The sequence below is a fragment of the Engystomops pustulosus genome, chromosome 10 (genome assembly GCF_040894005.1).
Source record: "Engystomops pustulosus chromosome 10, aEngPut4.maternal, whole genome shotgun sequence".
NCBI lineage: Eukaryota > Metazoa > Chordata > Amphibia > Anura > Leptodactylidae > Engystomops > Engystomops pustulosus.
The window spans coordinates 52,957,443-52,968,085 of NC_092420.1; the positions used below are offsets into that span (position 1 = coordinate 52,957,443).

Here is a 10,643-nt window from a genome sequence, read left to right on the forward strand (position 1 = left end):
CAATTCAATTAGTGATATCACTGATGAATACAACTTACTGAGGTCAGATTTTAAGGTCAGCATTACCTGTTGTAATATTACCTGTTTCTAGAGACAAGATTTCACTGCTATTGCTGGTACAACCATTAGTGAGAGCTATGACGCTGACTTTGTATGTCTGTTCACACAGAAGATTCTGTATATTACAGCTGCTAGAAGTGGACGTGCACAACGCCTCATGCCCATCAGCAGATTTTGCAGAAGCCAGATATGAAGAAGCTCCAACACTTGCTGTCCAGGATAATGATGCACTTCCCATGTTGCTGTTATACTGGATGGTGACATTTACGGGAGAATCCAGTCCTGGTCAACAACATAGAACGTTTTTATTTTTTATTAACATATTGTAAGTAAAAGTCAAATAAATCAAATCCTAACCATCAATACAATGGGGGTAATTTATCTTCCAACTAGACATTTCGGGGTTTTGGATTTATTTAAGTTACAGAATGAAATATCAGATATGTGAGTCTGTTTTTTTGCAACTTTTTATTTAGAAGCTTAACAAATGTCACAAATTCTTCTGCAACCCCTTCTAAACTTTTTCCTATGCCTGCTTGGGAGTTAAGTTTGTGTGCCCCCAAATTGTGACTTTTCACCACATTTTCTTTTATGTCTACATCTGGATTCTAAAGATATAGATTGTTACGGCAAACTTTGCTAGGTGAGTGGCAAAGTCATACATTTTGGTGCGAATATGCAAATGCACCTAAAAAGATAAGACAAAAAAATAGAAAAGACCAAGATACATGCCCCCCCCCCAATGACTAGCACAAGGTAATTCAAATGGTGCTTATTTTAATTATGTACCTCTAAACTGTAATTTAAAGAGGGATCGGTCATCACTCCTGACCTGTCCATTTAAGTAAATACTTCTATTCTCCATGAAGCAACAATTCTGGAGAATATTTTTTATAAAAATGGTGGAAATTTAACTTACTGTACCCCACACACTGATGTACAGCAGAATACTTTTTTTTTCATTTTTTCCTGGTTTGTAGCCATGTGAATAAGCCTTCATGCTGAATGATAAAAAACTTAAAGGTGTTTTCGCTCATATGACACTTATCCCTTTACCACAGGATGGGGGATTAACGTCTGTGTATTGGTGGCCTGACCACTACGACCCCAGCGATGATGTAAACTGTGGTCATCAGGGTGCATTTATTATTGACTTTGTGCCAGATATTTGTCAGATATTTTTTTTGTTGCTGCTGCGCCTTGTGTGCCATATATATGACATGTCGACATCACAATTTAGCTTCTTTTCCGGCACTCACAACTTTTTCAAAACACTCAATTTGGGCGCCGCTCTTCAATCCTGACACTATCCCTGTACTTCTAGGTTCCCAACACTTTTTTGGCGCAAAATTAGAGCAACAAAAAGCAAATCTAAACCCCTTTATGAATGTGGTTTGTCATTTCTGATGCTTAATTGTTGAACTTATGATGCGCCAAATACATTAAGGCCTTACACCAAATTATAACATCACAGTGCAAATCACTGCTAAAATCGGGAGCCAAAAACCAACAACTAACGCCAAAAACAATGAATGCCCCCCATTGTGTACTCTACATGGAGGGAAGGTGTAGTGTGCATGTTAATCGGACTGCTGAAGCTGAGATATCTTATAATATCAATGAAGTGAATGGAGCCACGGACACACATTTACAATGGGTCCACAGTTCTTGTGATTGTTGGTGGTCTGACCTCAGGACTAGTGGTAACTAGTGGCATCACTCCTTTTACATACATATTAACTTACGCCCAGTTTCCTTCAATATCTGGTTCTCCTCTCCAGCTATGTAAAACCAATTATAAGATGTTAGACCAAAAATATATTTTGTACACGGAAGAAGATTATCCAACAAGATTGAGGTGGAGGTAGTTTTCCTGATAAAGGCCAATTTAGAGGGTGATCCATCTTCATACACAAAAATCCCATACATTAGCGCCTTCTCAACACTTGACCAAGATAACATTACTGAATAACTTGAAAGTGAAGTCACAGTCACATCCATTGGTGGGGGTGTTACTAGAAACAAAAGAAGGGACAATTATTAAGAATGTGGGAAATGAGGGGGCATTTAAAAAGAATAGGGGAAAAAGAGGAAACATCTACTAAGAATGGGGCAAAAACAGGGTGTTTGCTAAAAAAGGAGAAATTAAACATAGTATAATATAAGGGATAAGCAATAAATGGGGCTCTTAAATGAGGACACAATCTAAGGCCCACTGCACACAAATGTTGTTTTAGGATGTGTGCTATACATTTTTTTCTACAGCCAGCATGTATCTCCATTTACTTCTGGTATTTTGACATCCCTGGTGGTCACGGTTAGCAGGAGGAGGCCCGTTAGTAATTTTGCCCTGGGGCCCAGAAGACTCTAGTTACACCACTGTTTATAGACTATATGATATAAATTAAAAACAGATGCTAGATTAAGGCAAATGCGTATGTAAAAAGTGACAATATCATCCATTATTCTCATCCCATTTTGCCTTGGTGCTGTGCAGGTAGCCTTACAAGTCTGAACAAATTAGTGACCCTTTAATGACAGACCTAACCAGGGAGGTGAAGGAAGTAATGGAGCCCACAAGGCATAGATGCAAGCCTCAGGTAAGTTGTACACATAGTCACATTTTGTTCTCTGGATAGAAGATCACTTTAATTTGCGTGCTTACTCCAGAAATGGAGCAATTTAAATTTCCAATTTCAATCTTATGGAAGGAATAAAATATAAATGATAAAAAGGTTGAAAATAATTTTATTTTGGAATAAAGAGATACTTACAGGTAAGAACAGTGACACGTTTGCTTGCTGCACTAGGTCCAGCAGAATTTACAGCATATAATGTGAGACTGTAGAGGGATGATGGCTGAAGCCCAGCAATGCTGCAGTTCAAAGCACTGAATGTCCGGTTAATAGTTTCAGTACCAAGTGTCACCATCAGAAAATAGTAATCGACACCAACTTGAGATGACCATCCAACTGTGATTTCAGTGCTGGATATTCCATTCGATGTTGTTATCTGCGGAGTTGCAGGTACTAACGTTGGAGAAAAAACATATCGTTTAAATAAAGAATATAATTAAATAAAAGACAATAAACTGACATTTAATAGCTGTCAGTGAATTGTTTTTACATATGTTCCAAAATAGGAAGTGGGGAAGGGGAAAGGGATTATTACCCTGTGTACAGACAACCAAGTACTGATCTTTCTCAACATACATATTATACAATGAAACCTGCCAAAATGGTCAGATATGGGCCCCAAAAATTTAAAGGTGCCCCCACACACATAGGATATTACATGCCAATGTGCCACGTGGCATTTCAGTGCGGTTAATCTGCATCGTAATACAATACCAGTGTATTGTATGGAATTTAGAAAAAAATTATACAAACGATGCAGAAAATATTTTAAGTGTAGTGGCTTTCCACAGCCTGCTATTTCATTGTTGAGGATCACGGTGTGAAAATCAACCTCTGCCATGCAAAGGTTAATCTTTGCCCACCTGTCACAGGTAAATCACGGAATAGAACACATCATAAACCAGACTATTTTGGATGGCTTCAGATGCTTTTGTAATGGCTATGGAATTACTAGTAGAGTAAATTCCACAGCCATTACTTTATGTGTTCAGCTAGCCTACGATTGCATTCTATGTTACTCTCAGTTAAAGGGGTTGCCCACCCTTCCGCTGTATCAGTGCTGTATCAAGTGCCGACGGAACACTGGGAGCACCGGAAATTTTTATAGCAGCTGGACAACCCCTTTAAGCATAATTCAAGTCCTTAACAAAATTGTATGTTTTTAAATGAAGATAATACCCTGTTTTTGTTCCTTTGCTGTGTGGCTATACATTTCCCTGTGGATTCTTCTGTTGTTACATCTTTTTAAATAATAGAAGGAGGCCATAAAATGTATACACACCTGTTTGTGACTGCTGCCAGGTTGTTGCAAGAACTGCTCCATTAGATTGATATGATCTCAGTGTTATATTATAAAACGTCCCTGATCGTAGTCCTTGGATTAGCCTGGATCGAGTGGAAACACTGGCAATGGAAGTGATAGGAGCAATGGTTGCATTATTCACCACACGAAGATCAAGCATAAAGTAGGACACCGAGGGAGAGCTGGAGGTCCATGAAACCAGAATCTGAGCAGAGTTTGGACTTGTAACATTAGTGATCTGCAGGTCTTTGTGGAAAAAAATTGGTATCAATAGTTGAAAATATGTATACATGTACATCACATCAACCACATGTATTATTTTCCTGCACATGCTACCTTGAACATGTCATATTATCTACAGTACATACATCTCTGGTTCAAAATTACCTTTCACTATCTTTACCAGAGCTATCGCTTTTCATCCTTTAATATGCATTAGTTCACTGATTCAGGCATAGTTGAAATAATTTCTTTTGTCCCCAACGTTCAAGAGCACTCTCAGTATTTTCTTATCTCTACTATCAGATGGGAGCTGCCAGACTATCTACTTCAGGATAGATTAAATATCCAATATACTATCAGGTTCTCTATTGTCATATGTGTGGTCCTGAGCCCGAATGCTGATTTTCCTACAAAATTATTCATCAATTATCTCCACTTCTATAACTTTTCTTGCAGATTAGACTGAGATCTCAGCATGACTTTAATAAGTATCTTTGACATACAACTACAGTTGTGCATAAGGTTGATATAAGATAATATCAATAAACTGAATTACCTAGTCCAGATGAAATCTAGAAAAGAAACAAACAAAATATGTTAGAACAACTATTTCAATATAACTCAGTATCATACTATAACAATACCTTCAAAGATTTAACTGATTAAAAAAAAAAATCTCAGTTTGAATGAATGTCTTTGCACTTTGGGATCCATTAAGAGAGAACTCATTGAGCACCTTTGTCACTCTCTAAGACCTGGCAAAAGTTGTGTACTTCCTCGGAGATTCCAGGACTGCTATGGCTCCTTGGCCTCAGAAGGACTGGAAGAAGGGGCTTAACTTATGAAGAGGGCCCCTCTTCCGCCTTAAAAATATGCATATTTGTATACTCACAAATGTGAGTTACAATCACACACATTTATACACTCCCATATACACACATTAACATACTTATATACAATCAGAATATAAACACCATATAAACACAGACAGCATAAACATACATACATGTAAATGGGAGGAATTGTCTAGCAAATGCTCCCGCGGCTATATGGAATTAATCCAGATGAATGTAACACAGTTTAGGAAGATTGAGATAGAAATTGATGTAATAAGGGAACAGATTACATAAGTTCCACCAATAGATTTCCAGGAAAAACTAAATAAATTCCTGGAGAAAGATTTGGGGAAATGAGAGAATGAAATCAGCCAGATCGTGCATGCACAACAGTGTGATGGTGCCAGAAGTGGGGCATATGGTAATCCGGATTTTGTCAAGACGCATGCTTGTCAGTTTTCAGGCGCCATAATGCGACCCCATTTAAACCTGGCTTCCCAATGTTTTAGGCTGTAACCCTGAAGAAGCGGTGGGGGAAACATGCATTCTGGTGTCCTGTTGCCACACCATATTTACACCATGGGTAAAACACTTGTCTAATGATATATGTCCAGAGTACTTGAACTGTGGGACCTTGTTAGTTACATGTAAGATTGACCGTGGGGATATTCCCCTGGGTCTCGGACAGTGCCAGAGTGGTGTTTTTCGGTACGACACAATTACTGTTTTTCTAATATTATTTGTGCTGTGATTACTTATACGTGTGTTGTTTTATAAAGGAATGAAATAAAGATACATGAACTTCATGAACAAGATTGCTCTTTTTTCCTTTTTTTACAAGGAGGGAGAACAGGGGTTACAATATAAAGCGGATGGAGGACAGGAACCAACAATATGAGGGGGAGAGGGGAAGGGATAGGAGTACAGAAATCTTGGGCATTATAAATAGTGGATATAAATAAAAGTGAGGGAACCAAATGTAAAGTGAGGACAAAATTAAAGAGGGGCATTATAGGTTGCTGAGTTGCTTTATGAAGTTGTATAGGTCCATAGGGGGTTGGACAATTGTATATAATAATTATAATTGTAAATTCTATAAATGAAAAAGAACACTAATCAAAATTAGAGAACACTTTCAGATGCCTGTGAGTTATTGGTGTTAATATGGAACCTGGTGGTAATTTCCTTAATTAACTGACAAACCCTATTTAGCTGGCAGCCTAACTTTCCAGTTTGAACTGACTTTGCAAAAATAGTGTGCCTTCCAAAGTGACTGAAACCATCCAGCAGGTTGTCCAGATCAAGACCAAATGGATCCCCCTATCAGCCACAGCAAAAGAACTTGGTGGATCCAAATCTGTAATTTCTAAAATATTGCATCGTTACAAACTCATTTAAGTCCCCCAAGAAGGCTGGTCGCCTTCTAAAGACAAATGCAAGAGAGGACAGGATAATATGGAGAATCTCCATGGGTAATTGTTTCAATACTTCAGCTGGAACTGAAGCTCAGCCAGCTCAGCAATCAACGAGATAAGGATCTGTCTTGTCTAACATTGTCTCTAATTTGGACTGAAAGCCCACTCTGCAGTGATCAAACCTCTCATTAGCAGAAAGAATCAAAAGTCTAGTTTCCCTTTTTCTGAGGAGCATGTTGTGTGGACAGATAAGAAGTTAAAAGTTGACTTTTGTGGTAAAAGCAAAGTGTATAAAAAAGTCAGTGAAAGGTGGTAGAGGAAGTGTCAGGGTTTGGGGGATGTTTTCTGCAGCAGATGTTGGTTAACTATATGGCAGGGTCAATGGAAGTGTGTATCTACAACAACATCTACAACAACACATGGTTCTTTCCTTGTATTCTTCACTCAATAAACCAACTATTTTCATGCAGGACAATGCCCCCTTTACCACAACAAAATGGGTAAAACAGTTCCTTGAAACAGAAAACATTGAAACAATTAAATGGACAGCACAGAGACCTGATCTAAAAAACAAGTCCTTGGTGATAAAGTTAAGAAGAGTGGATCAGTGTAACAGACTAGTGATGTCCTATGGGCGCAGATATGCTACAGTTATTGCGGTTTTCTAAGTACGGTCATCACATTGTTTGCAAAATAAAAGTTTTATGTTGATATACCTTGGTAATTTTGTAAAATACTGTTCTAGTGATATGGTGTACAAAAAAATCCATCAATGGAAATTACATTACTTCTAACAAAATCAAGTGATCATACATTGTCCTCTAATTTTGATCCCCAGTATATACCAGTTGGGTCCTTGATTTGGGGGCAGGAGTGGGTGTGTATAGTGAAAGAGGAGCTCTGTATAGTGGGAGGGGGCTGTTTAGCTTGAAAGGGATTGTGTATATGGATGTATGGGGGTGCTGTATAGCATGGCGAGCACTGTATATGAATTAATTAAGGATACTATATATATGTACTGTTTGGTGGTAAAATTTGGTCTTGGTGCTGTGATAATATTGGTAATATTGGGCATAATTTAGAAACATAATGGGGCTTATTTACTAACGGTCCGTGGACCGCACTTTTGTCGGATATTCTGCCGTTTTCGGGTTTCGCACGGCTGGAACAGGTATTTAAAAGGGGATTGTGTCGCACGCAGGATTTTGCCGCAATCGCGCTGGCTTTCATGCAACAGAAATCAGAGGGTGGGCTGTCAGAGGATCCGACAGATTCGGAGCGCAGGATTTAACTTTAAAATTGTGTCGCAAGACATGCACTTACATACACCGGGAAGAAGGTGAACTCCGGCAGACCTGAGCGGGCACATGCAGGAAATTGGGCACACAATCTAAGTGAATCGCGGCAGAGTTCCTTATCGTCGGACATTCTGGATCGGGATCACGCCAGGGATGGGTAAGTAAATGTGCCCCAATATGTATTCAGTAACTGTTGGCATAAATGGGTAATAGTATGGTGGTAGTGTATGGAGATGAATATAGGGTTCAATCAGTCCTATGTTCACTAAAATTCATCTCACCAGACCACAATATTTATGTGTTCATGGGGGTGCAAATCTGATTCTTACTATGGTAACAGAAACTTATTCTGCATGATATGAGTCTAATTAAAAATAAATAATTGGAAAACCCAATGTTGTCATCAAGTAAATTATATGTACTTAATGCATGCTAAGTATTTACATGGTGTAAGATGGGTTAGATTGTATTCTTATCGTTTATATTAATGAGCATTGAGCATGGACCACCATTACACCTCTGCGATTTCCATATATTTTGCTGCTTTCTCATGTGTTCAAAAGTATTTGAGCTCAGAATCTTCAGGACCTGATTCCCAAAATATTAAAGGGAATCTCTTATCACCTTGGTGAGGGCAACATAAAGTAAAAACAGACACACATAAATACCAGTGTCTGTTACTTGCCGCATTGATATAGTTTCACAGAAATGTATACATTTTTGGGTGCAGTTATCTCAAAGTTATACAGATAAGTCCTTGGTATTCAGTCTAACAGCTTCCTCTATATTAATACACATAGGGAAAAAACTGTCAATACTTTGGAGCCTGCTATCCATGAATACTGAAAATCTATTGAGACGACTTCAGTAAAGACTAAAATGTAAATTTCGCTAAAACTACTTGAAAGATGCGCAATAAAGACATAATGCAAAAATCAGGGCCTGTCTGTTATACTATGTTATGCTGCTATCAGAGTAGTGATAGATTCCCTTATATTAGTAGTGAAAACATAGAAATATCAATAACCTTTTATATGCACTAAATCTGTAGAATTCTTACAAACTACACAAATAGAGCATCACATGATAAAGTTATAACTTTACAGACTAAGATTAGGAAGAGGATAGGTCAGTTACTAAAACCACTAAATTACTAATATTAATAATAAACTAACCAATAAAAAAAAATGCAGTGTTCATTTTCTGTGTAAGACACTGATTTATTTTACATACTTACATTATATTTGAGTATTTTCAATTTTAGTAATACAGATATGTAAAATACATATTGGGGGGTGATTTATGTTAGGCTTTTCTGGTCTTATATTTGAGACTTTTTTGGTGCATTTGCATATTTGCACCAAGGTTTGCGATTTTCCCACTCACCTAGCAAAGTCAGTATGGCTTCTGATATGGACATATAAAAATATTCTCAATTTTGGCAAAAATCATGGTAACATGGCACAATTGTGGCGCAAATAAACTCTAGTCCAGGGCAGGCATAAACAAACATTTAGAAGAGGGTTGCTGAAGAATTCAACAGGTGCAAAAAAAACAATAGATACAAATGCCTCATATATCAACCTCGAAAATTATTTAAAGTCCAAAGCGAAAAAGAAGCAAAGAAGGAAACACACAAATGTCCTGGCTAAAGATAAATGACCCCCATTGGGTCTTAAATGATACAAAAGAATCAATTATCTGGATTTTTGTTAAGCTAATATCGATTGAAGTTAATTCATTAAGTACATTGCAACAGCAACTGAAATATCTGATTTATAAAGTACTACATCTTCAGTTTGTTTGTGTACACATACCTATAAAATGCCAAAACAATCAATATGATCCATCAGAAAGGATTGATCATTCCCTACATACTTTATAAATCTATCATACAAATACAACATATTATACTGTATATAGACATAGATGCACAGCATTTTTAATCCTTACACATCTGGACATTGACATACCTGAAATAAAGCAGGCAGCAGACTCCAAGTGCATAAAATCCATAGGTTGTTCATTTCTTATATTCTTGAGATATTACTGAAGTGTTCACTAAAAGACACATTAGTAGCTGTTTTCTGAAACTTAGTGCTTTTGGTGTGTTTTGGTTGATATGGCCCAATCCTAAATGATAGGACACTGTAAGAGGATATCGGGTGGAGGAAACTAGTCCTCCCAATAATGAAAATCTATCCGACTTTTTGTTTCCAGAGAAATGTAAGCAAACTCATAAGAGGTGTTAGAATTCCCATTGTGCACTGGGGTATTGTAATACATGGAATATAAAAGATTATCCACTGTCATACACAAAAGGACATTGAAGAACAGGGCAGAAATATATGCGAGTACAAGAGGGCAGAGGTTAGATGAAGAAGACCCGATTCCCACCAGAAGCAATAGTACTTGTAGGAACGTATTGTTTGGAGATGTTTACAACTTTCTAACACAGTAATTATGAGAGCGACTTGGGGAATTTTACAAGATATGACGATATGACAATTATACCTTATGTAAATAGAATTTTTATTATTCTGTGATAATAGTGGTACATGAAATCCATAGCTTTATATTTCGTGTCCTTTTCAGATGTTTAAGGATCTCTTTTCTACATTATGAAATGCACTTTGTTTCTTTATGTAACATAAGAATAATGTCTCCTCACTACACTTTACTGCCAAGTATAGTCAAAATGAACAAACCCATAAGTAAAATTGTCACGTATGGCATAAGGAACCTATCTTGAAATGTTACAAATTAGAGATATAAAAATGTAAAACTCACTAGGAGCCACATAGTCATATTAAGATGAGGAGAAAAAAGTGAGGCAATATGACAAATTCAAAGATTAAAAAGTTAACAAACAG

The 10,643-nt window shown here is 37.3% G+C and overlaps 1 protein-coding gene across 1 annotated transcript in view; it reads right to left on the minus strand.

Moving 5' to 3' along the window:
- The window catches only part of LOC140104167 (uncharacterized), a 77,407-nt gene extending 67,533 nt beyond the window's left edge, over nt 1-9,874 (minus strand). The window contains exons 1-6 of the mRNA XM_072127572.1: nt 9,744-9,874; nt 4,778-4,793; nt 3,979-4,245; nt 2,835-3,089; nt 1,806-2,075; nt 82-342 (exon numbers count right to left, since the gene is read on the minus strand). Of these exons, the coding sequence (XP_071983673.1) occupies nt 82-342; nt 1,806-2,075; nt 2,835-3,089; nt 3,979-4,245; nt 4,778-4,793; nt 9,744-9,797 (1,123 nt within the window). The 5' untranslated portion in view covers nt 9,798-9,874. The remainder of the gene's footprint in view (nt 1-81; nt 343-1,805; nt 2,076-2,834; nt 3,090-3,978; nt 4,246-4,777; nt 4,794-9,743) is intronic.
- Nucleotides 9,875-10,643: the final 769 nt, after the last annotated feature.